The sequence below is a fragment of the Vespula pensylvanica genome, chromosome 1 (assembly GCF_014466175.1).
Source record: "Vespula pensylvanica isolate Volc-1 chromosome 1, ASM1446617v1, whole genome shotgun sequence".
Classification (NCBI taxonomy): domain Eukaryota; kingdom Metazoa; phylum Arthropoda; class Insecta; order Hymenoptera; family Vespidae; genus Vespula; species Vespula pensylvanica.
Genome location: NC_057685.1, coordinates 5,401,206 through 5,426,258, shown reverse-complemented (window position 1 = coordinate 5,426,258; position 25,053 = coordinate 5,401,206). Strand labels below are relative to the sequence as shown.

The 25,053-nt window shown below is 27.5% G+C and overlaps 7 protein-coding genes across 18 annotated transcripts; 2 read left to right on the top strand and 5 right to left on the bottom strand.

Moving 5' to 3' along the window:
• Positions 1-4: 4 nt before the first annotated feature.
• Positions 5-19,975, bottom strand: LOC122629236 (transmembrane protein 164). Of its 2 annotated transcripts, XM_043812422.1 has the most exons (7): positions 19,923-19,975; positions 1,417-1,829; positions 1,225-1,341; positions 1,065-1,143; positions 863-963; positions 445-775; positions 5-341 (listed from the first exon to the last, which is right to left on the bottom strand). In XM_043812422.1, exons 2-6 carry the CDS (start codon positions 1,732-1,734, stop codon positions 500-502), a joined length of 891 nt encoding a protein of 296 aa, XP_043668357.1. In that variant the 5' UTR covers positions 1,735-1,829; positions 19,923-19,975; the 3' UTR covers positions 5-341; positions 445-499. The 2 variants fall into 2 exon arrangements, with proteins under 2 accessions (XP_043668357.1, XP_043668348.1); XM_043812413.1 differs by lacking the exon at positions 19,923-19,975 and having other exon boundaries at positions 1,417-2,732.
• On the top strand, positions 2,669-4,557 carry LOC122629224 (protein OSCP1). 2 transcript variants are annotated; one of them, XM_043812399.1, is made up of 5 exons: positions 2,669-2,700; positions 2,855-2,895; positions 3,066-3,385; positions 3,473-3,750; positions 3,817-4,557. In XM_043812399.1, the coding sequence occupies exons 1-5, from the start codon at positions 2,684-2,686 to the stop codon at positions 4,181-4,183; spliced, it is 1,023 nt and encodes a 340-aa protein (XP_043668334.1). In that variant the 5' UTR covers positions 2,669-2,683; the 3' UTR covers positions 4,184-4,557. The 2 variants fall into 2 exon arrangements, with proteins under 2 accessions (XP_043668334.1, XP_043668325.1); XM_043812390.1 differs by lacking the exon at positions 2,669-2,700 and having other exon boundaries at positions 2,707-2,895.
• On the bottom strand, positions 4,319-6,120 carry LOC122629217 (enoyl-[acyl-carrier-protein] reductase, mitochondrial-like). The gene is made up of 5 exons (XM_043812378.1): positions 5,650-6,120; positions 5,319-5,555; positions 5,006-5,227; positions 4,715-4,945; positions 4,319-4,632 (listed from the first exon to the last, which is right to left on the bottom strand). Exons 1-5 carry the CDS (start codon positions 5,833-5,835, stop codon positions 4,402-4,404), a joined length of 1,107 nt encoding a protein of 368 aa, XP_043668313.1. The 5' UTR covers positions 5,836-6,120; the 3' UTR covers positions 4,319-4,401.
• LOC122629199 (FAD-dependent oxidoreductase domain-containing protein 1) lies at positions 6,473-8,992 on the bottom strand. The gene is made up of 7 exons (XM_043812339.1): positions 8,513-8,992; positions 8,072-8,332; positions 7,501-8,001; positions 7,276-7,421; positions 7,126-7,212; positions 6,901-7,054; positions 6,473-6,818 (listed from the first exon to the last, which is right to left on the bottom strand). The coding sequence occupies exons 1-7, from the start codon at positions 8,603-8,605 to the stop codon at positions 6,564-6,566; spliced, it is 1,497 nt and encodes a 498-aa protein (XP_043668274.1). The 5' UTR covers positions 8,606-8,992; the 3' UTR covers positions 6,473-6,563.
• LOC122629244 (transmembrane protein 165) lies at positions 10,119-12,170 on the bottom strand. The gene is made up of 6 exons (XM_043812435.1): positions 11,935-12,170; positions 11,658-11,859; positions 11,354-11,529; positions 11,024-11,206; positions 10,769-10,874; positions 10,119-10,541 (listed from the first exon to the last, which is right to left on the bottom strand). Exons 1-6 carry the CDS (start codon positions 12,067-12,069, stop codon positions 10,465-10,467), a joined length of 879 nt encoding a protein of 292 aa, XP_043668370.1. The 5' UTR covers positions 12,070-12,170; the 3' UTR covers positions 10,119-10,464.
• Positions 12,689-21,715, top strand: LOC122629081 (THO complex subunit 2). 10 transcript variants are annotated; one of them, XR_006327186.1, is made up of 29 exons: positions 12,691-12,894; positions 13,044-13,087; positions 13,407-13,498; positions 13,584-13,697; positions 13,770-13,885; positions 14,011-14,141; positions 14,255-14,634; positions 14,703-14,881; positions 14,983-15,575; positions 15,680-15,914; positions 16,009-16,126; positions 16,205-16,367; positions 16,443-16,624; positions 16,788-17,072; positions 17,160-17,272; positions 17,388-17,583; positions 17,674-17,802; positions 17,884-18,012; positions 18,096-18,353; positions 18,439-18,587; positions 18,904-19,036; positions 19,150-19,255; positions 19,393-19,433; positions 19,519-19,632; positions 19,714-19,774; positions 19,840-19,901; positions 20,972-21,044; positions 21,123-21,187; positions 21,301-21,715. XR_006327186.1 is itself a non-coding variant. In XM_043812161.1 (28 exons), the coding sequence occupies exons 1-28, from the start codon at positions 12,830-12,832 to the stop codon at positions 21,329-21,331; spliced, it is 4,272 nt and encodes a 1,423-aa protein (XP_043668096.1). In that variant the 5' UTR covers positions 12,692-12,829; the 3' UTR covers positions 21,332-21,715. The 10 variants fall into 10 exon arrangements, 9 of the variants coding, with proteins under 9 accessions (XP_043668116.1, XP_043668108.1, XP_043668096.1 ...); XM_043812161.1 differs by lacking the exon at positions 20,972-21,044 and having other exon boundaries at positions 12,692-12,894; positions 18,907-19,036; positions 19,399-19,433; positions 19,522-19,632; XM_043812145.1 differs by lacking the exon at positions 20,972-21,044 and having other exon boundaries at positions 12,692-12,894; positions 18,907-19,036; positions 19,399-19,433.
• On the bottom strand, positions 21,700-23,826 carry LOC122629209 (MAR-binding filament-like protein 1). Its single transcript, XM_043812366.1, has 4 exons — positions 23,375-23,826; positions 22,623-23,289; positions 22,424-22,554; positions 21,700-22,344 (listed from the first exon to the last, which is right to left on the bottom strand). The coding sequence occupies exons 1-4, from the start codon at positions 23,407-23,409 to the stop codon at positions 21,882-21,884; spliced, it is 1,296 nt and encodes a 431-aa protein (XP_043668301.1). The 5' UTR covers positions 23,410-23,826; the 3' UTR covers positions 21,700-21,881.
• Positions 23,827-25,053: the final 1,227 nt, after the last annotated feature.

The following is a 25,053-nucleotide window of genomic DNA, read 5'->3' as shown; positions in this document are numbered from 1 at the left end:
TGTCTTTCTAATAAAACATCTTTGCTAAAAGTAATTTATTCATTTATATTTAATATAGAAATATTTTAGTTTGTAAATTTTCTTTTTATGTCACCAATAATGCTATAATTATAAAAAAGCTCTTGAAACAGTAATGTACTATCTACCTTTATTGCTGCCATACTTTTTCATTAATTAATCCCTACATAGCATTTATGCATAGTTCTTCATAAGTACTTAAAACAAATATGAGTACTTGAAAAAGTAATAGGCATGCTACTTAAATACATATACATTGTGTATCACTAAGATTACACAAAGATTATTTATCACCAATTGTTACATGATCAGGAAGTACTATTCTGAAAAAATATAATCAAATGAATTTTGCTCTATTAATAGATTATATAACTATTGTAAATCATAAATTTAATGTTCTTATATTCTAATATTTTAGATACTTACTTTATTATTACAAAAGATTCGTATATATGAATTCCATTAAATGTTAGAGATTCAACTACTCTAAATGAGTATGCCCATTTTCTAATTTATTTGACACTTGTTTATTATTTTCATCTTCATACTTTCTCCTTGGTAATGCAATTTCAAGAGATGGTTTAACTTTTGTTAAAAGACATTTAGTCAACAGATAATCATATAGATAGCATAATAATTTAGACAAAAAAGGGCACAATAATCCCTGATGTACAAATGCACCCATTCTATAGTTTTGTCCTTCAAATGGATCTAAGACTGCTGAACATAACATATGGCTGAGATTCACTTGCACAGGCTATATAGGACATAATAAAATATACTGTAAGTACCAAAACCAGTTATATAAAATATAAGTTATAAGATAAAAATATATATATCATACCAAAGCAATAAGTTGCAAAATCCAGAAGTGATATGCTAGATTAAAACCATAACTTAAAATTGACCAGTTCAAATCTGACAAAGGTTCAACATTGTATACTCCTAAAAAAAAAAAAATAAAAAATAAAAAATTACATATAAAAAAATCTATTGAAAAATAAATAACATGATAATATATAATAAAAAATTTTATTAGCTATTACCTCCAATTCTTAATAAGTAATATGGTATTACTAACATTAAACCATGTTGAATATAGTAAACTGCTTTATCTGGAAATATCTAAAAGATAAATTCATATTATTTTATATTTCTATTCTTCCATATTTAAAATTAAATATTATCATCATTATTATTATTTACTCTTCGAGATTCTGTTTCTGGGAACAGAAATGCCAGCACAGGACCATTCATAAGATTTAGATGTATTCGGAAGATACTTGTCACCATAGGACTTGGATCTGCTGCTAATAGATATATCTATACAAATAAAAAATTAATAACATAGATAAAAAATTGTAATGTTAAATACAAAGAAAGTATTAAAATATTTACCTGCATAGCAGTAGTAATATGACAAGGATTTAACAAATAAATAATAGTACGACTTGTAAATTTAAAACCAATTTCTACGCCCAGAACCATAGACATAATAATTAATAAAACTCTTTTACCAAGTCTATCTTGATTAACATATGGTAATCTCTTTGGTAATGTTATTTTTTTAAAACCCCATACCCAAAATGATATAATAAATATAGATACAAAAGCTGTTTCAATTATTTTTCTTTTTGTACTTAAGTAATGTGCACATTCTGGACCAACATTCCTTGGTATAGAACTGTTAACACCATCATAAGCCCACTCAAACATTATCAATAATAGTTGATATTTTGTAGATTTATAAAATAAAACGATTATTTTTTTTTAGTCATACAGTTATGACTATCACAGTTTAAAGATATATATATGTGTGTGTGTGTGTGTGTGTGTATATATTCGTAGTTCACTGGTAAGTTTTAACGAAATTATTTAAAACATTGCACACCACTACGTTCTGCAATACAATGTACAACTATTTAAAATTGAGCCCATATTTGTACTGTATTTTATATCAAACTGAACATCTTTACTTGTTACGCATATACGTCGGTATATTATTAAATCTATATCATTAACTCGTGATATAAGAGTATCTACTGAATGCAAAAAAGCCGTACAGTTCTAGAAATAGCACCTCTACCATCAACGGGTAGCTAAGAAGGAAGCTGAGCTTTTGCGGAAGATAAAGGATTCGTATATAGTACCAGGACGATAGTAGTAATTCACTGATGTCGCTAGTAGGAATTGCTTACTTTAAAGCACCAACAAGTGATAGTATATCATTCTATAATATAACGTTAAATTATTGTATAAAAGATTTCATTTATTTCTTTGGACAAATCTGTTTGCATAAAACTATTTAAAATATATATGATATTAGTTATTGATATAATAAACTTAAGGTGAATGAAGCAAAGTATTTTAGTGATATTTAAAAGATGCAATTTTTGCGGGAAAGTAAAATCAGCCAATCAGATAACAGTTCTTTCTATCATACATACAAATATGCAGCCATATTATGTAATTTAATAGATATTCAGAAATTAAAAATATTTATAATAATTCTAATTTAAATAATCGTTAATCTAGTGTGATTTCTTTTAATAACTTTACAGTGCTTATGGATTAATTTTGAATTACAAGCAGCTCGAAACGTAAATAACGCATGTTAATTTCAACAATCGTTCATTAGTTGGCGCCATATGTCATACATATATTTATGAAATCGTTGTCAAGGTTACGTATAAATTGATTATCATAACATATCATTTTTTGGATACGTTGCAATTTATACTAAGTATTTTAATACTTTTTAAAAAATGTCAATGCACGCAACACCGATACTCTACTTAAACATGGGTGGTGAAATGCTGTATGTTTTACGACAAAGACTGAAAGCTCAAAAGGTCGACATCGACAAAACTGTGCAAGGCCAGTCCAGTAACAGAAATATTCGAAAAAGATCGTACGCACTGTTCCTACCATCCGTTATGTGAAATTCAATACTCATAGCAATTCACTGAAGCACTTGCTTTTTTGTAATATTTTATAAGAATGCTTAAATTGGTAAATTTCTTGAACTTTCCTTTTGTACATTACAGTATTAAATGATGTAACTGCGGCTTTACTCAACGTCACAGCACTTTCTTCGGTATTTAAAAAAAGCCCAGTTATAGCAGTAGCATCATTACGTCCTACTTTAGAATGTGCTGCTTTATCCTCTATTATGAGATTGGATAATAGTAGTATGGATAAATTATTTGACCTAATGACAATGATGGTGAAATATCAATTGAGTGTGGTCACTGGTCCAAGAGAAGTCATTCTTCTTACATTAAATCATATAGATGCAATGCGTGATATGGTTAGTAATCCAACTGGACAAGAATGTGTCGAATTGGTACATCAGATGGTTGTTGATGTAAGCAAACTTTCTTCCAATACATCTATATGCAATAAATATATCAGAACTTAATATTTAATTGAAATTTTAATATTCATATTATAGTTTTATAGTGACTTAACTTTTGATGAAGTTTGGAAAACAAGATACGATTGTCTTCAAGAATTAGAACCATATCGTGTAAGGGTTTCTATTCTTTTGAGGCTTGGTTTACAGAATGAAGATACTAGTTTTAATTTAACATTGAATAAGTATGATGAAAAGTATGAAGAACATAGACATATATTAGCCAATCAGAAAATAAAAGATGTAAATCTCAATCAGAATTGTAAAGGTTCCTTTCAACTTTTCGGCAATCGCGAAACACTATTGGGAAGAAATATGTAAGTGTAACAATATTCTAGTTTTATGCAAGACTACAAACTGTACAAAACATATATTATTTGTAGATACTCTTCTACATATGGAATGACAGAAAAATTAAAACCAAAGCAACATGATTCGAATTTTCTAAAAGATTGTGGCACTAAAGCAGAACTTGGAATGTTAGCTACTCAATTAGGAACAGAAGAGACTTATGAGAGACCTTTTACTTTGAATTTATTTTCCAATGAAGAAGAAACTTCAAATAATAAAAATAAGTGTAATGTTGATAAAAATAATTTTGAAAGCAGAGAATTAGAAGTTGAGAAAACAAAGATAAATGAAGACTATAAAAATAAGCTTGATAATGTTTATGCAGATTTTCGTGAAAATGAACAGGAGAAAGTGGCACGCAGTATGGATCTACTTGATCTGCTTGATGAAATCGAATAACGTACTAATTTATCAAAATATTATCTGAAAAAATAATTGCTTCATATTTCTTTTCAGTGCACTTAACAGATAAATATATATACAATATAATTTGCACCTCATTCAGTGATATAATATTTTTAACTCCATACAATATACATTCATATCAATGATATATTCGTATCATTGAAAATATACTAAATGCATAAATAATTCTTTATAAATCATTATAACTAATTTTAAGTCTTAGTCATATCCAAAATGTATTTTACTCCAGTTTTACCACTAATATTGAGTGCATTTGCAATAGCTTCTTGATACTGAGAGAAAGGTACAAGTTTGTATGGTGGAGCTTGTAATTTTTTATCTCTAAAGAAAATTGTTAATTCATCATACATTTCTTGACGTTTTTTTGATTCCATATTTGTCTTAGTCCATGCAGTCATCCAAAATCCTTTTAGAATTATGTTCTACAATCATATATAATACAATTTAAACTTAGAAAAGAGTTTCATTACATCTAAAGAATTCAAATATTATATTAGATATTACTTTAAAAATAAAAATTGAAGCTGGAACAATCACAGGTTCCCTAGACATGCCACCATATGTAACCATTGTACCTCCATGTGCAAGATGTCTCATAATGTTTGTAGCACTTTGACCACAAATACAATTAAGTGCTAATTTTGGTTGAGGTAACTTTTTATTTTTAAAAATTTCAGTCGTTCGAATTTCACTTTCAGTTAATACTTCATCAGCTCCCATAGACATTAATAGATCCTAAACAATAAACAATAATATTAACAATCAAATAACATTTAGTTGATATTTTCTTAATACCTTTAATTCTTGTAAATTTGGTCTGTCTCTAACAACATTAACAGTTTGATAATTCCATATTTTACATAATTGTATAACCAATTGTCCTACTGCTGAATTAGCTCCATTTTGTATAACAGTATCTCCAGGTTGTAAACATACAAAATCTTTAAGCATTCTATATGCAGTACATGGATTAACATTCATCATACTAGCTTCTACGATTCCAACTTCTTTTGGAATCTGAAATTTTTGCATGTTATTTATATAATGATATATAAGATATAAATGTTATAAGTAATAAAACTACTAATAATTAAAGTGATAAAACTACCTTTAACAAATCTCTTGATTTATAAATTCCATGTGTTCTCCATGTTCCCAAATTAGAACCATTGGGTATAACTCTATCCCCAATGCATAAATTTGTTACTCCGGGACCAACATCTATTATTTCTCCAATACCTTCATTTCCTGGAATAGCTGGCAAGGAAGGTTTACTAGGATATTTACCTTGAATTGTATTTATATCAGCTGGATTTACAGGTGCTAACAGCCACTTTACTGCAACCTTTACAAAATATTTAATGGTATACTACAACTATAAATCCACAATCAAAATTATAGCACACTAATAGGAAGTATACATATATATGTATATATACCTGACATTTATCTGGTTTATTCATTGTTTCTTTTATAATTTGTAATACATTCACTGGTTCACCATATTCTTTATAGAGTAATGATTTTACAGTATCATTCATACAGACAGTATTCATATGTCGAATTGTTATAAATTTCGTCGATTGCAAAACTGATGATAGAAAATGTCGTACATATAAAACCATTGTCTTTTCTTTATTGATAACTTTAAATACAATACTGTTTTATTTTTCTTAAATATTAATGACTACCTACATAATTATAGTAGCAATACTTTTACTTTGAATGTAGGTTATAAAATATAGTTATATTTATACTTTGAAATATTAGATGATTATAAAATCGTTTAGATATTTATTATATAATAAGTTACTATTGACAAGAATCACTATTATCGCACTTCATTTACCATTTTTTAATGTTTTCATCGTAAATTTTTTTTCACGAACATATATGTACTACGTCACTAGTGACGTATTACCAATCGTTCTCAATATTTTTAACTAGATTTAAATGAAATATTGAATAAATAATTAAATGAATGATTATTCATATTGAATGAATATTAAAATAAAAGTGAAATATTGAATGATTGGTTATTCAATTATTAATAAATGTAATCCAACAAATTCTAATGCAGTTTAGTTTACTTTTCATTATTTTTATTTATACAAAAAATGAAATAAACTTATTTAAGGTCAATTCTTACTAAGGAAAATAGTAAGTTTCTTAATTTAAATTTATAAATATTTTATACAGTATATTATATTTTATATATTATATTAATGTGTTATTATTTAATAATTATATAATAATACATAATATACATTTGTACAAATAATCTTTTTCTTGCAACAACAATGTTTTTTAGATAAGATATTTCATTATATTTAGATAATATTTTCAAAAAAAATCATATAATATTTTTTTCTTTTATAGGTTCTAATGTCACAAATCTTTCAAATCCTAATTTTGATAAATCTAATGTGCAAAATCGAGATTCTAAAATAAGTTCTGATATTGCTCGTCCTACTGCAGGTGCTTGCTGTATTCCATGACCACTGAAACCTGTAGCTATAAACAAATTTGGATAGTAAGGATGACGGCCAATTATGCCATTCTGATCAAAAGTATTATATTCGTAATATCCAGCCCAGGAAGATTTCACCTGTAAGAAGAAAATATATCATAAAATCGACAACATTGATATCGTAATATTGTTTTATTTATAAAAAAATTTTGTATACAACCTTCAGGTTTTCAAAAGATTTTACTCTTTGAGCCAGAACAGGCCAAATATTTGTTTCAAAAAAATCGTGATCTACATCTAAATTACATGTTCTAGGTTCCTTATCTTCTAATGGTGGTTGACCACAAATATAAGAATTGGCTAATCCGTCTCTCCTATGAAAGTAATTATAAAAGTATTTTTTTTTTTTACGACAATATAGATTGAATTTCATAAGATTAATTACCTAAAATAAGTTTGAGTGGGATCTATTGTAAGTGGAGTATTTAAACCAGGTCCATCTGGACAATGGAAACAGTAAACGTATCTTTTCCTAAAAAATACAAAAACTAAATATATCTAATATTTTTAAAGATGCTTGCATTATGTACTGTACCTTCTTTCCACAGGTAAGGAAACACTTAAAACTCCTTTGCCAAGTCCAATTTCTGCTTTTTCTGCAATTTCTTGACTAGATGCACCAGCTGCAATCACAGCAGCTGCAAATCTGATGGTTTCAATATTACCATTTGGCATTTGAACCTAGAAATTTTCTTGCACTTTAGAAAAGATTATTGTATTGAAAATTCATTGCAAACTTTTTGATTAAATAGAAACTCACAATCACTTTTTTTAAATTTTTACGTAATTTGAAATCGTCATCAGTAATAAGTGATATTTCTTCTAATTCAAAACCTACAGCTTTTGCAGTAATATACTCTACACCTAAAGATATTGCTTTTTTTTTGAAAGCACACAAAAATAACCAAGGATCAAACCATCCTTCTTTTTCCAATCCTAAACAACCAACTGAAATATCATCTGTATTTAACCAAGGGAACCTTTCTTTTAATTTTTTTGAAGGAAGAATTATGTTGTTTGCACCAAGAGCATTTTGTACTTTTGAATTTTCTATTAATGTTTCTGCACCCGATTCACTAGCTAACATTAAATAGCCGTAAGGATGAAACTGGATGTCAACAGGGGGCTCTCCTTCAATGCCTAAATAATTATTAATATTTCGTATAAACTCTGCTCCAAAAAGAGACATTTCAATATTTTCTTCAATAGAAAACTGTTGACGTAAGCCACCTACTGATAAAGTTGTTGATGCGTGGCAATACTGTTTACATAAAGAAAAAATTCATTTCAGATTATAGTGAAAAGAGACATTATTATTTCTAATATCTTACCGTAGGATCTTGCTCAATTACAACAACATGAAAATCTTTACAAAAATTTTTTTTCAACCAATAAGCTATAGAACTTCCCATTATTCCTCCACCAATTATCATTATATCGCTTCTTTGTGGTACAGTCATAAGGCACTCTTTAAGCAAATTTTTAACTCCTTTATCATCATTCCATGATTTAACTATTATTTTTCGATCGTCTGGTGATCTTTGCATTTCCAATGGTAATTGTGTATATGTGTCATCCTGATTATTATTATTCTATAATATTATTTGTAACAGTGAGTACAACAATTCTATAAATTATTACTGTGACATTATTTAAATTAAATACTACTATAAACATTGAGTGAAATATATATAGCTAATATACTATATTTACAAATTGCTAACCTATGTACAATTATATAATTGAAAATTATTTTATATTTTAACAATTACCTTTTTCGAATAAGATCGTATTAATAATTGCCTCACTCGTTGATTATCAAAAACATTTATTATTGTACTCCTTTGAGCGAAATAACGAAACATGTTTTTATGCGTTTAACAAATCAATTGTGTTATGAATTAAAAATTGTTGTCCCGGTTTATAAAAAAATAAATTATATATCTATGTATTATATTACTAGTTATTAAATTAAAACATCGTTTAATATAGAAGATTTGCAGTAAACTAGCATCATTTTTGATCAGTTACTGCAATTAAACTTCAAAACAGAGAGAGAGAGACAGAGAAAGGGAAAACGATTTTTTGCTTATTTGGAATATGAGAAGCATATCTTATCAGTAATATTTTTATCAGTAAACATTATTTAATACTCAAGTATACAACTTTCACGCATTGCATCTTTATAAAAAAGTTTGTTTTATAAATGACGTATATAACCTCAATGATAACGATCACCAACCGTGCGTGTGTCGGACATGTGTATATATATCTATATATTGTAAACGTTGTAGATGTTATTAAAAGTTACAAAATAGATAGATAACGATAAAGAAAAAAGTACAAGTTAGTAAGATAAAATGAACATAGATAAAATTATATAATATTTTACTATGTAATTTATAAAAAATACAATTTATATATGTTTATATCAAAATATATTATTAATATTTATTTTTAATATCATATAACATTTTTTTATTTTATTAATAACAATTATATCAATTATTGAATACAACTTTTCAATATCTATAGATGGTAGAAGAAAAAATAATATTTTATTCTAATCATTTAAGCAAATTGCTAGAAGAATTATAATGAAAAATAAATATACATTTAATAATATTAGAAATAGTATGTTTCAAAACATTGACATGAATCATTTCTTTATAACTATTCTTCTTAATTAATTTCATTTATATTTATTACAAGCATAGAATTATTTTTGCATTTCAAACAGTATTATAAATACAAATATAATTATAACAGTATTAAAAATACAAATATATATTTAAATTTGTTTGCACATATATGTGTATACATTGTTCTAGTCAACAAGCTTTTTAGTTTTCTTTTTCCACTAATTTGTTCTTACATAATCTAGTCTTTACATACCATTAAAATTTTTTATGTTCTTATAATAATATTATTTCTAGATATTATATCTACTTTTAAAAATGTTATACAGATATATAATATTCTTATTGATGTATGCTTTGTGTCATATTATCTATACAAGTATTAATTATTTCTAAAATTTTTTTTTTAAACTCAAATTAAAAAATATATATATATATCAAGCAAGGATTCATATGTAGAAGAACTAAAGAATTCTAATCAATTCACAAAGAAAGTGCAATGATAATACAAGTTTACAAAGAAAATTAAACACCACGAATTATTATTTATTAAAAAGTTTTTTTATATCAAGTTGTTCAATGTAAAAAATATACCTATTATTTTGTAAAAATTTTTTATTATATGTATCGATAAATTACGAAACAAATCTTGCAGAAAAATAATATAAAATAAAATTTAATTTTTATGGTATACAAGGAAGATTACTTTTGTGAATATAAAAGAACTATATACTGGTAACACATTATTAATAGAAAATATGATTACTATAATTCATATTAATTCATAAATTCATATTAAAAACGTACTTTATACAGATATACAGTTACTGTTATTTATCACTACGTGCAATGTGTATCTACATTATGTGCAAAACGCCTAAAACAATTTTGATATAAATACTCCTGCTGTGATCTATTAAAAAATACTAAATGTTTATAATACATTTATGGTACAGTGCACCAAAGTTCACATATTTATAATACTATGATTTGTAAATATTATGTAAGTATATAATACATATTCACATATTATACCACAGAGAGTTTAATAAATCCAATTGAATTGAATATCATTGTAGATTTGTTCACGTATTTTCTGTTGGATTTATAAACAGAGCTGTCAGAGCAAAAAGTAGAAATACCAATCCTCCAATAATAGTCACTATATATAAACACACATCAAAATATGTTTAGTTAGATTTATATTTGAGAAGAATCTTCATAATGCAAAAAAACAAAAGTTATTATTGCATTTATAAAATCAGACTGTATGTTGTTGTAGGCTATTATAAATCTTATGGTTAACATTTAATATTGTAATTATGATTGTTGTGTTAGAAAGATTTGAAAATGTTATGACATATGAGGAGATTACAAAAAAAACTTTACCTGTTCGCACAGAAATTTTTTGTGCAATCATACGTCCACCTAATACAGCTAAGCCTGTACAAAATGAATGACCAAGAATGCCACCAAATACAACTCCATAAACATCCTAAAAGATATGGTTTTTTATATTTATTTAATATAAAATCATTTATAGAATTACCATATAATTAAAATCTTTCCTTCTATTTTATATATGTGTGTATATATATATATATATATATATATATATATATATATATATATATTATAAAATACCTCTCTTGCTGCAAGTATGATTGTTGTTAACTGTGAACGGTCACCCCATTCTGCCAAAAAGGTGAGAGTAAATGCTTGTAAAAATATTCGAGAAAGTACCATTAATGCAGAACGCTTAGTAGTTTTTCTTATAATACCACTTTCTGGATCCTGAACTAATGTGGTTGATGTTTCTTTTTCATACTAATAAAAATAATAAAAATTATTACAATAAACATTAATAATAAGAAAATTGATTTGTACTGTTGCTAATAATCTTTAGAAAATAATATTTCTAGGAGATACAATAATATAACAATGTTTATTATATTATTATAAACATTTTTATACCTCATCTTCTCGTTTACGTAAATCTGTTTGAACTTCTTCAAGTTCTTCTTGTGCTCCTGTTGGTGACATATAATATCCATCTCTTAACATTTTTAAGCCAAATAAAGCAAAAAGTACTGTTGAAATATAATACGTATATGTACGTGGAATTATAGTTGCCGCATATCCAAATATTACTGAAAATAGAAGAACTATATATCTACTTTCTTAAAAGGATATCATTACAAATTTTAACGTGATTTTTAAAAAAATTTATATAGCATATTCTAAAAGAAATATAAATATTTTCAAAAGGAAAGAATACCTGAAAGTATAGTCATAAGAGCAAGAGCACTTATAGCTCCTATAAAAACAGTCAACCTAGGATGCTTCATTGCCATAATAGCGGCAATAAAGAAAGTTTTATCTCCTAATTCAGAAACAACAATGACAGACAAGGAAGCTACAAAGGCATGTAGGAGCCCAAGAGAGCCTTGAGGTTGAGTTGATGTTAAGTCTTCAATTTTCTAAAATTATTTATTATTATTAGACTAATTGTCATCTCGTTAAACATATCTAATAGAGGTTGAACTTATATCTACCATTGAAGTTGCTGTAATTTGTAATTTGTCATCATAACGGTATTCATTTTGGGCTTGTGCGAAACCAAAATTTAAATAAATGATTAGAAAAAAATATAACAAGTATTTCATTGTATTATAATTTACGGCAGTCATGATAATGTTATAAAGTATTATCAGATACTATGTGCAGATACTGTTACCGCCACATCATTGAAGCACGAATCGCAAGCCTACACATTATTTGTTAATATAGATGTCGTACAGTTCGCATCAGGATCACCAATATATTCTCATGGATTTAAAAAGGTACACATTGAACAGTAAAAATATCTAGATTAAAATAATTTAATCTAATAACGATTGGATAATTCTGCATTCTATCCAAATAAATTAACTATTAGTTTGACTTAAAATTTCCTATTATATTTTTGACTCGCAAAATGTTTTTATTTAAAAAACTATGTTGTAATAAAATAAAAATATCAAGAAATATAATTAAAAATATAATTAAATAATATGTACTTTAATATTATGTACAAGACATATAATGAATTTAATAAGTATTCTATCAAAATCAAAATACATTGAAACAATTCATATCTGTAGAATTATCGAAGTGACGGCACTATCATTATTTTTTATACTTCTATTTTTGATGTTAACGAAAAGGTTCGTTTTCACTGCTTGTAAATTACTCGTACAAAATCACTGACAAAGTTTCATTGGTAGTTTCAACCTTGATCACGCGTCCATACCAATGTAAATTAGAAGAAGCGTAGGCTTACACGCATACAAAGTTACGGTCACATCGTGATAAGTTGCTAGACGCTTGCAGTAATGGTATATGGGATCTGTTAACCTGTGATGTCGATACGTTTGTTTTTAATTTTAAAGCACTTTTATTAAAATTGGAATGGCTGGTAAAGTGTGGAATTCAGAAATATGGAAAACATGGGATAAACATGGAAAAAATGATTTGTAAGTGGTTAAAACGCTGTAGCGCCAAAAGCGCGCCTGATTAATATTGAATTGATACTTGGTACTATCTGAGAATTGATGGTTGCAACTTATCTCTCCTGTTTCTCGCTCTTCTGAAGAGTTAATTGTCAATTAACAACTGTTTGCAGCCTCAAGCTAATCAAGCACTTATTTAAGGAAGGCAACGCAGCAGGTAATTCATTTCATGTGTGCATGCACTTCAGATAGCCTAAAACATATTTTTATTACATCTGGAAAACATTCTCTTCTTACAAGCATTGCACTCTTTTTTATTATATATATATGCTTTACAATTTATTTTACAATATAATTATTCTATAAAAAATTAATTATTATGTTATGTTAATTATATCAACATAACAAAGTATTTTAGTTATATCTATTTATAAAAAACGTTTAGTTCCTTACGTTATATTATTCTAATTTATTATAATATATACAACATCTTGTAACAAAAGCATTAATATAATTTTTTAATTTTATGTTTGAAGAATGGAGAAGAGGATTGTACGAATTAATTTCAAATGGAATCCATGGAAATATAAAAAAGGATAATGTTATTGCTACATTGAGCGAAGTTACTGTAAGTAAAATTTTTATTTTTATACATCATAATTTTTATTCTAAGACAATAAGCAATGATAATAATATGTATAATATATTTTCAGAATATTGATTGGGCAATACCATCGGCAATAGTAGATATATTTACTCTAATCGATGCTGAAGTTCACACTGAAGACAGAAATAATTTTTATTACATTGTAAAAGAATCTGAGAAGGTATTATAATGCGACTAAAATAATTTTCACGATTGTTATTAAAATATAAATTGCCAATCTTATATCTTTCAGGTATTAACGGACAGGATAATAAAAGAACGTTTAGAAATTGAAACATTACAAGATGTAGGAACATTAAAAAATAGAAGTTTCCAAACAAAATTTATTAAAGTGAAAACGAAATTATAGTACGTACATACCACTAATAAAATGTATTATATGAGCATAATTTTTTTTGTTGAATAACATGTTTACGTATATACGAGTATACAATAAAAATGCTATTTTTTTTATGTTTCATTTCATATTTCAGTTACAAACAACGAAAATTTAATTTATTTCGAGAAGAAAGCGAAGGCTATTCAAAACTTATTGTAGAATTAAATCAAGAACGTCCAGAAAGTGAAGTAGCATCAACATTAGAAATTGTGAAATCTCTGATTGGTATGATTATTATTCATTAAAACGTTTTTGCATAAAAAATAATTTGATAAAAATAATTAATGTTTTAATCTAAAAAACAAATACAGCTGAAAATTCAAATATCTTTATTTCAGGATATTTCAACCTTGATCCTAATCGTGTACTTGACATTTTATTAGAAACTTTTGAAAATCGATCAGAAGCTGATGCATTTTTTATACCTTTAATTCGTTCATATATGAGCGACCAGCAAGTACTTTGTGAAGTTTTAGGATTTAAATACAGCTCTACTATCAATGCAACACCATTTTCCCTGCAAAAACTTACTGCGCTCATGCTTCAACATTCTGTAATACAATTGGATGATATGCTTCCTTGGCTAGTACCAGACGACGAGACTATTATTAAAGAACACGAACAAGCAATGAAACAGGCTAAAGAGTACGTTCGTAAGTTAAGTATAATTTCAACTAAAGATAAAGAAGAGGTGCCAGAAGAAAAAGAGAATCCACAGGTATTACATTCATAATACCATTATATTATTTATTTGTTTACATTGTTTCATTGTCATATATTTAATAGGCTAAATATGCGAGTAACCAAAAATTTGGTTTATGTGAAGCATTATTAGAAATAGGAGCTTGGGAAGTAACGCAAGCTCTTTTTAGTCGATTACCGGAACATTGTTTTACAGATCAACGTCCTATTGCATTAGCCCTATGTAAAATGATTCAAGCTCTTATAGAGCCTGTTTATCGAAAGTAAGCGCTTCCTAGATAATTATTTTATAATATTAACAATTTACAAAATTTATATTGAATTCGATAATTTGTCAATTATGATGCATTTATCTACATTTCAGATATTGCATAATATCACCTAAATTACAAGGTCGAAAAATCCCTCCATTAAAAAATTCTCTTGCACCAAAACCAATATGTAGTTTAGAAGAAATACATGACCAATTATTACCTATGTTAATAGTTCTTGGTCCCAATTTACATCATGATCCAATTTTGTTATACAAAGTTATGAGATTATGTCATGCTGCTATCAAACAATGTCCATTAGATGCAAACAAGCAACCAGTTGACAAGAACAGTACTCTTTATTATGATGTATTAACAATACTTGATGTAGCATTGTTACCCTCATTGTCTTTTATGGATTGTAATTGTTGTGTGGCAGAAGAATTATGGAATATTTTAAAATACTATCCATATCAGAATCGTTATTGTTTATATGCAAGATGGAAAAATGATACTCCTCTTCAACATGCGGCCCTCCTTAGAAAACGAGCAGATGCTCAGAAAAAGATTAAATCAATCATGAAAAGAGTCAGCAAAGAAACTATTAAACCTGTTGGAAGATCAATTGGTAAATTAACACATTCTTCTCCTGGGGTATTGTTTGATTATGTCCTAATACAGATTCAGTTGTATGATAATCTCATAGGTAAATATAGATAAATATATCTACTTTTGGCAAAATACAATATTTTTTATTATAATACAAATTAAACAGAGAACATTTTTTATTACAAAATGGGACATTTATAGGACCAGTTGTAGACTCATTGAAATATTTGACAAACATTTCTTACGACGTACTTGGATATTGTCTTGTGGAAGCATTAGCAGGAGCTGATAGAGATAGGTTTAAACATGATGGAACCAGTATATCTTTATGGTTACAGTCTCTTGCATCATTTTGTGGAGCTATTTTTAAAAAATATAATATAGAACTTACAGGTCTATTGCAATATGTAGCGAATCAACTTAAAGCACAAAAAAGGTATCATAAACGTTTTGTTTAAATAAAGAAAGGTTTTAAGAGATACTTGTATTTGTATAATCAAATTTTTTTTACAAATTAATATTGCTTTTAGTTTAGATTTATTAATATTAAAAGAAATAGTACAAAAGATGGCAGGCATTGAAGCTGCTGAAGAAATGACAGCAGATCAACTAGATGCCATGGCTGGAGGAGATTTATTGAAAAATGAGGTAATATATTAATAATAATTTTATAAATAAATGAAATAATTCTTCATGTTATTTATATCTTTTTTAATGTTATTCCAGGCCGGATATTTTAGTCAGGTTCGTAATACGAAAAAATCGTCACAGCGCCTTAAAGAGGCTCTTGCTGAACATGATTTAGCTGTAGCTCTCTGTCTATTAATGGCACAACAAAAACATTGTGTTGTCTACAGAGAAACAGATAAATCTCACCTTAAACTTGTTGGTATGTAATTATATTTTAGAGAACCTATAAACAATAATAATTAACAATATTGTATTTAAATATTATTATATATAGGAAAATTATATGACCAATGTCAGGATACATTAGTACAATTTGGTACATTTCTGGGTTCTACAATGACAGTTGATGAATATGTAGAAAGATTACCATCTATACATTCTATGCTGCAGGACAATCACATACATGCAGATGTTGCATTCTTTCTTGCACGACCAATGTTTGCACATGCCATTAATGTAAGAAAATTTTATTGAATACTTTGCTTAACACGTTGACTCTCCAAGCAATAAACGTTTCACAGTATTTAACATGTTGATATTGTTAAATTTAATATATTCCGCTTATATTAATAGTATTGCAAATAATATAGAATGTATATTTATATGTGTGCATCTTTAGATCAAATACGACGCTCTTCGTAAAGCCGATCCAAATTACAAAAAAATGTCTAGTGCTATAAAACAAGCTAAATATGCAGAAGCTGCACAAGCTGTAATGGCACCAGTTGCTCAATCCGTTAGACCTTTACATCCATTAAAAGTATGGGAAGATATTTCACCACAATTTCTAGTTACATTTTGGTCATTGTCTATGTATGATCTATACGTTCCCGTTGAAAGTTATCAAAGAGAAATTAATAAATTAAAGCAACTTGCTATTCAAGCTGCAGATTCCAAAGATATGGTTTGTATATGTTACTCATTATCTTACAGTCTTGTTTTATAGAAACTAATTTTTTTTTTTTTTTTTTTCTTCCCTTTTTCTATATAGAATGCTAGTAAGGGGAAAAAAGAACAGGAAAGATATACTACTTTAATAGAAAAACTACAAGATGAAAAAAGAAAGCAAGAAGAACATGTTGAGAAAGTATTTGCATATCTTAGGTAATATTGATAGAATAAAGTTATAAGTAGAAATATGTTTAATCATGTTAAATTGATGAATTATTAATATACGTAGTATATATGCACCTTATTAATATATAAATTATTTTATTAGGCAAGAAAAAGATTCCTGGTTTTTATCTCGAAGTGCAAAATCCGCAAAAAATGAAACAATAACACAGTTTCTGCAATTATGTTTATTCCCTAGATGTACATTTACAACAGTAGACGCTATGTACTGTGCAAAATTTGTACACACCATTCATTCATTAAAGACTGCAAATTTTTCAACACTTCTTTGTTATGACAGAGTAAGTAATCAGATACGTACAAACTAGTGATATTACTATTTTAATAAATTTTAATAAACTAATGAATTTTACCTTCCTATTTCCTCCCAGCTTTTTTGTGATATAACATATTCAGTCACTTCATGTACAGAAAATGAAGCAAACCGTTATGGTAGATTTTTATGTGCTATGTTGGAGACAGTAATGAGGTGGCATTCTGAAAGAGCTATATTTGACAAGGTAATGTATTGTATGCATGACATTGTTTTATTTATGATATTATTTCTAAATTTGTTTTTTTTTTTTTTTTTTTTTCTATAGGAATGTAGTAATTATCCAGGATTCGTTACTAAATTTCGTGTGAGCAATCAATTTTCGGAAGCAAATGACATGGTTGGTTTTGAAAATTATAGGCATGTGTGCCATAAATGGCATTATAAAATTACAAAGGTATTTGTTATAACTGTTAATTTTCACTTAAATTGGATTTGGAGATTGTCAGTTATTAATTTTTATATTTTTACAATTATTAGGCCATTGTAGTTTGCTTAGATTCTAAAGATTATGTGCAAATAAGAAATTCTTTAATAATATTAATTAAAATATTGCCACATTTTCCTGTATTATCAAAACTTTCACAAATTTTGGAGCGTAAAGTTGATAAAGTAAAAGAAGAAGAACGTGGTCAACGTCAAGATTTACATATCCTAGCAACATCGTATAGCGGTCAATTAAAAGCTAGAACACCCTGTATGATACGCGAATCAGATTTTCATCATGTTGGCGATAAGGTCAGTTATCAGCTAAGATCGTCGGTAATATTTTATTTTTGTATTATTTTGATTCTTAATCTTGAATAGAACTTTATTTATACAGGCGGGAAAAACACAGGATACATCAAATAATGATACAGTAGAGAAAGTTAGTAATGGAATTACATCTAAAGAGATAAGTAATGGCGATACCAGAACAGAAAAAGAAAACAAAGATCAAAGGGAAAAACGTACAGTGAACCAAGCACATCAGTAAGTTCCTTATTTCTTATTTAGTCGTTAACTCATGATCTATATATATGCTAAGTGATATACTGAATTCATTTATCATCATTGCTGTGAAATCAGTCTACGTCACTGGTCAATTTGGTTGAATATCACTGGTGCTCCTTAATCCGTGAGTATGTAAAATGTGTTAAAAAAAGTTACATACATAGTAACTGCATTGTAGTTAGTCTCATGACATGGACTAAATTCACAGCTTTGTTTATCATACAGACCTACGTTAGAAACCAATGATACATATCTTTGTCACGCTTTTCTTCATGTCATCACACTCTATTTCAAGCAGCGAAAGTTCTGAAAAACTTCGGAAAAAGGAGGAAAGTAAAGACGGTACGGACGGAAAAGAAAAACACACTAAAAAAGAGGAATCAAAAGAAGACGATGGCATTGACAAGAAAGATCGTAAATATTATAAGGTAAATAATTTATTATGATATTATATCACATATATATTGCGCCTATATAATATGATCATTGCTATGGATGTCCATATACGATTTTTTTATCATAAATATAATTCTGATTATAGGAAGAACATTACTATAGTGGTGGTGTGGATAATTTAGATAGAGATCTTTCTAGTGTGTCAAATAGTAGTGCCAGTTCAGGACCAACACCGGATGGAACAGATAGAGGTTTGTATGATAAAAGTTGACATTAATAATGCATACTGATTTTATTGAATTTTAAAATATGTAACTTTTTATTAGTAAATTGTTTAATTTATATATAAAAACGAATATAATTTGATATAAGATACTTCAATGATTAGTTTCAGATGCCAAAAGAAGAAAACTTGAAAATATTCCAAAGGTAAGAAATAAATGAAAATATTATAATAATAATGTTCATAAACATTATCAATAGCATATCAATAAACAGATGTGTATATTGCTAGCAGGAAGGTAGGAGAACAGAAGGTACTCTTGAAAAAAAGGAACGTTCTAGCAAAACAAAAATACGAGATGAACAAAAAGAACTTCGCAGAGAAAAAAAATTAGGACGAAAAAGGGTAAAAAATTACAGTACTACTTTTACATTATATTTACATATTACAATATCAATTATTAATTCAATGTATTATTTGCTTTAGGATCGAGCAGAAGAATCTGCGGTAACGATTGAACAAAAACGAAGGAAAGATGATGAAAGAGGTTAGTATATAATTTTATTGGCCTATATATGATTATATATATATGTATTTTAAACGATGTTACAGCCAAAGGCGTACATCAAAATGGAGATGTAGCAGAACACAGAGAAAAACATCATTACAGCAAGGTGAGTAAAATATTATATTATTGTGTGTGTGTGTGTGTGTGTGTGTGTGTGTGTGTGTGTGTGTGTGTGTGTGTGTGTGTGTGTGTGTGTGTGTGTGTGTGTGTGTGTGTGTGTGTGTGTGTGTGTGTGTGTGTGTGTGTGTGTGTGTGTGTGTGTGTGTGTGTGTGTGTGTGTGTGACACATATTGACAGAAGGTGCATTACATTCAAATTCTTATAAAAATAAATATTATATAATTAATATTTCTCAAGAACAACATTTATTGCATTACATAAATAATAATTTAAATAGATTATAATATTAAATTATAATACAAAAAAAAATATAAAATAGAATTTTATTCTATTCTGCTTTCACATTAGAACATTTCTTCTATATTTTGAAGATGTAATGTATATACTTTTTGCTCATTCTTGACAAAGATCATACAAGTTATTTTTTACATCATTACTTAATATATAATTTTATAATGCAAATATTTAATTAAGGAATTTAATAGTAAAATAATAAAATAGAAAATAAAACCTTGGAAAAGTTCTTGTATTAAGATTTCTATTTGTATCATTGAGTAATTATAAATTATTATTTATGCAATCCTATTCTTTTATCCTAGTTCTATTATAATTTTATTCAGAGTTAGTATAAATATTGTTTATAAGATTATAAATAGTATTAATATATTAATATATATCTTATGTATATATAAATTAAAATATGTAAATATATATATCTAATAAATATATATATTTATATATATATATATATATATATAAAATATGTGTAGTGCACAATTCAAGTGCATAATATAAAACTATCTTTCTCGTCTTTTTTGCATTTTTTCACTCACAGTGAACATCATGAAATGTACTCAAGTACTTTTCTGTGTAGCCCTTTGAATATTTTTGGGGAGATTTATTTGCAATAATTCCAATCTAAAAGGATTAAAAAATAACATTTCATTATTTATTTAAAAAAAAATTTCTTAAAGCAGTAAGTTCACATTTGCCTAGTTTTGTGTATTAAAAGTAAAATTGTTATTATTTTTCTAACCTTGTTGCTTGACCCCTTAGTTGATAAAGACGTCCACTTCGAGTATATTGAAAAGATGAAACAGGAGACAGTAGCAAAGACGAGAAAACATAGGTGATACTATCAAGTACCCAATGTTAATCGCAGAAGTCACAAGGCATATAGGACATTTATCCATCAATATATTTTCAGGAAAAATCTCCATATACAAAGGAACGTACGCATGAACGCGAAGGACGTGAGAACAGAGACAAACAATATCCTTTTTATACAAACATCTAAGCTATATATATATTAGTAGCTTAAAAATTTTTTAGAAAAAAAATATTAAAATAATTTAAATATATATTTATCCTTAACAAAAGTTTACTAGAAGGAGTTCAGATCCCAAACGAAGATGATGCATGGCAACAGAAAAAATGTTGATTTAACATTTTATATATTACGTTTGATGTTGCATGTAATTAAAGTAGAATTCGTCATAATAAAGAAAAAATAGTGGATAATTTGTATATTACGTTAACGTCCGTTTTTATAAAATAAACTATTTCTCAATCAATTCATATTCTTCAATGTGCTCTTGCACTTGAATGTAACTTAATCATTTCTTAAGAAAAAAACTGTTCATCTCAAGTTTGTATTGATATGTGTTAGTTGCTAAACAAATGTGAAAATTGCTTTGATATCCGATAAAAGTAATATATACTTATCAAGTACTTATTAATTGTCTGATAATATTATAGCCAATAGAGTAATTAAAACAAATAAATTTATAGTAAAACTTTTATCTTTTTACTTATTTGATGAAAATATAATACTGTATATATATATAAATGATATAACCTAATAAATGTACAATATTGTGTTGGTGTAATCAACTATCTGTACAAAATAAATTATCATTGACACTTTTGGACATACAATTTAAAATGTGTATAAAACATATTATAATTAAGTAGCAATACAATTATAATAAAACCTATCAGCTTTTATACTTTCTTCTTCTAAACGTTTCAAACGTAATTTAGCATCTTGCAATATATCCTCAGTGGAACTACTTTCACTGACAATAGTATTAGTATATACAGTTTTTTTTGGTACTGCAGTATCTTCGATTAATGTAGATCTCGACTGATGAATTTCTTCCAATCTATGTGATAATTGAATCGCATACTGTGTTAATTCATCTATCTTTAACTGTTGATCATGCAAAAGTTTAACTAATTCTTTCTTCTCTTCATTAAATTGCACATCTTTACTTTTATCACCCAAACCATTATTAGAACTTGTTTGTATTCCTGTATCCCTTAACTCACAATTAGTGGAAAAACCTTTCTTTGTTACAGCAAGTTCTTCTTGTAATTTTTCCAAATGGCGTTCATAATTCTTATAGATGTCTTGTTCTTTTTTAAATCTGTGAATAATTCTATTATCGCTTACCAGACTTTTATAAGATAAATTACCAAAGAAATCTGACATTTAAGGAATATTACCTTTCATTTTCTAATAATAATGCATTGTGTTTAAAAGATAATTCAATTTCTTTTTGAAACAAATCTTGCTCTTCTTTCTGTTTTTTTTCTTGTAATTGCTGTTCTTTTAAAGTAACCATATACATTAGTTCCTAAAAAGAAAACATAATGCATAAAATAGAAATATATACAAGATACTATTTTTAATTAGATTTCATACCTGTGCTTTTTCTAGTTTTTCATTTAAAGAAATAAGTTGCTCGTCAATAATAACAGCACGATTTTTTAATCCAATTTCTTTTTCTTTTAATTGAGCATCAAAAATTTGTTTTTGCCTAAATATTTTCTTTTTGATAGATCTGAATCTTTCTATGTCCATACTTGCTTGCAAAGAAGTATCTGTTTGCGTTTCTTTCGTGCTCATTGATTTGGCTTTTTTAAAACTTTGAATTTTGTTTAGATCCAATGAACAAAATGATGTACACTTTAATATACATGAAAGTAATGGTGCATCATTATTTATATATTCTGACATAATAAATTGTCCCTCAGGATCACTTGGTCCGATACCTAAAGTCTCTAATGTATGATATATATAATCCTTTTGTAATTTTTGTCTACTACTTTTTTTTTTATCATCATAACTATCAGGTATATGATTATCAAACTGTATTAAAAGTGGAGCTTCGCTAGCAAATACAGATAAAGTATAAGCATAATTAACATTAAATAAATACTCTGCTACAAGAAAGTCAAAAACATATTGTTTCGCTGGTTTCGGTTTACTGCAGTAATCCTTCAAAGATAAATCTTTATATTTTAAAGCATTTACTAAATTTTTACGAAGATGTGTTCTTATATTTGATATAATACCACATCTTTCAAACCTAAAAGTATAAAATTACAAAAGTAAATAAAAGTGAATTAAAAATACATCATGATTATGTATGTATCTAACATATATAAACATACCATGTATATACAGCATCAGAATATTTACTATCCATGATATAAATAATATAGGAATTAGGAGCACCAAAAAATTAATAAATACAAATATTTATAAATAAGGCAGTACGATTCCGTTATTTAAAAGTTGAATTATTGTTTGTGTTCTGGCGGTAATTATTAGTGGTCAAACTTTTATGACGCTTGCGAGATATCGAATTTGATATCGATATCATCGATATATTTTTTATTATCGAAAATATAATAAAATATAGACCAATCAAGAGTCTCCCTATATACACAGTTAAAAAAAAATACGTAGAATGGAATGTGAGTATACAATGCGGTTATAATATACTAACCAAATCAATAATTAACGATATTATTTTCAGAATATTATTTCTATTTATGCATGCATCACGTCAAAAAATGCTGATTGGTCAAATTTTATGATAAAAGAACCAATTATATGATACAAATATAAAAGTTTCGTACAAAAAAATGTTTCAATAATCTCACGTTTGATATAAATAAAATATAATTATCGTAAATGTTATCAATACTTTGTATCGTGTCTAAACACTAAAATCAGGTATAATAATAAAATATCAATATCATAAAAATGCACTAACATTGGGTTGTTATTTATTTGTAAGTAATATAATTCTTAAATTTCAACTTTGGTTAAATTACAGTAAAACTTCAACGTTAAAACAATATAAATAACTACGTTCGCATAAACTCATAAGACCGATTAATATAAATACCGCATGTCACTTTAATGATAATGCAAAAGGACATTTTTCTTTAAATTTCATTAGACGTTGGCTAGCCTGCGACCAGCCTATTCCTAATCAGCGGTAGTAGAGAGTGGCACCACCTATAATAGAAATATGATCTAACCTTTTTAATGTTTAGTAAATAATACCAATGATTCGTCACGTTTGAAAGGGAAGTACGTATAAAAAATGAAGAGATAAAATCTCCTTTTCAACTGTAAATAAAACATAAGAACGACGATGATAATCAACAAAGAGAAAACGATTCGCTTTTGAGCGCGAGTTTTCCCGCCTTTTCCACAAGCAGACATTTTATCGAGGGTTAAAAAGAAACGCATCAAAACATAAAAGGTCGGCGCTGATTGGCTTACTTTTTGCGGCTTATCTGAAATAAGCCAATCGTAATGGAGATTTTCCCTGTACACTTCCATATGCCGCACAAGTAAGCGTGGGGTCGCGATATTCGAAGCTGAGAATCCTTTTAGCTGTATAGAGGACAGTTCAGGTAAGAAAAATCCAAATATTTTTCTTCGTAGGCGTTGACAGATTTCGGCGTCGCGCCATTGACGAGCGTAAGGATCGTGAGTGTACGACGATCACGATACGAGCTGGCGTACTACAAGGTGGCATCGCCTTCCGTTTTTGTGCGTACACCTTTTATTTTCTACACACAACTTGATCGTAACAAATGGCCGCCCCCGGGAGAGAGGAAAGATGCGTGTTTAGGCTGTGTCGCGATCACGACGTGTGTTTCTCGTTCCGTCCGATCCTCGTCCTCGTTTTATCGAAGGGCGTTCGGACGTTCGTGATGCTTCGGAAGGCTAGGAAAGAGAGAAATGAGAGATCAAGAGCACACGGTGCTCCGTGCGTGAACGAGGACGACCGGTGGTGCGCGAAACGCGTCGCGACGACGCGCGTCCTCGC

Bases quoted from the DNA above. Each gene is read 5' to 3' on its own strand.
- LOC122629236 (XM_043812422.1), bottom strand. From the start codon at position 1,734: ATGTTTGAGTGGGCTTATGATGGTGTTAACAGTTCTATACCAAGGAAT. The intron at 964-1,064 runs GTAATAGCTAAT...TTTTTTTTTTAG, and splicing joins TTACTTATTAAGAATTGGAG to GAGTATACAATGTTGAACCT. The intron at 776-862 runs GTATGATATATA...TGTCCTATATAG, and splicing joins TTTTGCAACTTATTGCTTTG to CCTGTGCAAGTGAATCTCAG.
- LOC122629224 (XM_043812390.1), top strand. From the start codon at position 2,784: ATGTCAATGCACGCAACACCGATACTCTACTTAAACATGGGTGGTGAA. The intron at 2,896-3,065 runs GCCAGTCCAGTA...TGTACATTACAG, and splicing joins CATCGACAAAACTGTGCAAG to TATTAAATGATGTAACTGCG. The intron at 3,386-3,472 runs GTAAGCAAACTT...TTCATATTATAG, and splicing joins TACATCAGATGGTTGTTGAT to TTTTATAGTGACTTAACTTT.
- LOC122629217 (XM_043812378.1), bottom strand. From the start codon at position 5,835: ATGGTTTTATATGTACGACATTTTCTATCATCAGTTTTGCAATCGACG. The intron at 5,556-5,649 runs GTATATATACAT...TATTTTGTAAAG, and splicing joins ATAAACCAGATAAATGTCAG to GTTGCAGTAAAGTGGCTGTT. The intron at 5,228-5,318 runs GTAGTTTTATCA...CAAAAATTTCAG, and splicing joins AATCAAGAGATTTGTTAAAG to ATTCCAAAAGAAGTTGGAAT.
- LOC122629199 (XM_043812339.1), bottom strand. From the start codon at position 8,605: ATGTTTCGTTATTTCGCTCAAAGGAGTACAATAATAAATGTTTTTGAT. The intron at 8,333-8,512 runs GTAATTGTTAAA...ATAATATTATAG, and splicing joins TACGATCTTATTCGAAAAAG to AATAATAATAATCAGGATGA. The intron at 7,422-7,500 runs GTGAGTTTCTAT...GAAAATTTCTAG, and splicing joins AAAATTTAAAAAAAGTGATT to GTTCAAATGCCAAATGGTAA.
- LOC122629244 (XM_043812435.1), bottom strand. From the start codon at position 12,069: ATGACTGCCGTAAATTATAATACAATGAAATACTTGTTATATTTTTTT. The intron at 11,207-11,353 runs GTATAAAAATGT...TATTTTTATTAG, and splicing joins TACGTAAACGAGAAGATGAG to TATGAAAAAGAAACATCAAC. The intron at 10,542-10,768 runs GTAAAGTTTTTT...GTTTATATATAG, and splicing joins AAAAATTTCTGTGCGAACAG to TGACTATTATTGGAGGATTG.
- LOC122629081 (XM_043812112.1), top strand. From the start codon at position 12,830: ATGGCTGGTAAAGTGTGGAATTCAGAAATATGGAAAACATGGGATAAA. The intron at 15,915-16,008 runs GTATCATAAACG...TATTGCTTTTAG, and splicing joins CAACTTAAAGCACAAAAAAG to TTTAGATTTATTAATATTAA. The intron at 17,584-17,673 runs GTAAGTAATCAG...ATTTCCTCCCAG, and splicing joins CACTTCTTTGTTATGACAGA to CTTTTTTGTGATATAACATA.
- LOC122629209 (XM_043812366.1), bottom strand. From the start codon at position 23,409: ATGGATAGTAAATATTCTGATGCTGTATATACATG. The intron at 23,290-23,374 runs GTATGTTTATAT...TTATACTTTTAG, and splicing joins TCTGATGCTGTATATACATG to GTTTGAAAGATGTGGTATTA. The intron at 22,345-22,423 runs GTAATATTCCTT...AATTATTCACAG, and splicing joins TTATTATTAGAAAATGAAAG to ATTTAAAAAAGAACAAGACA.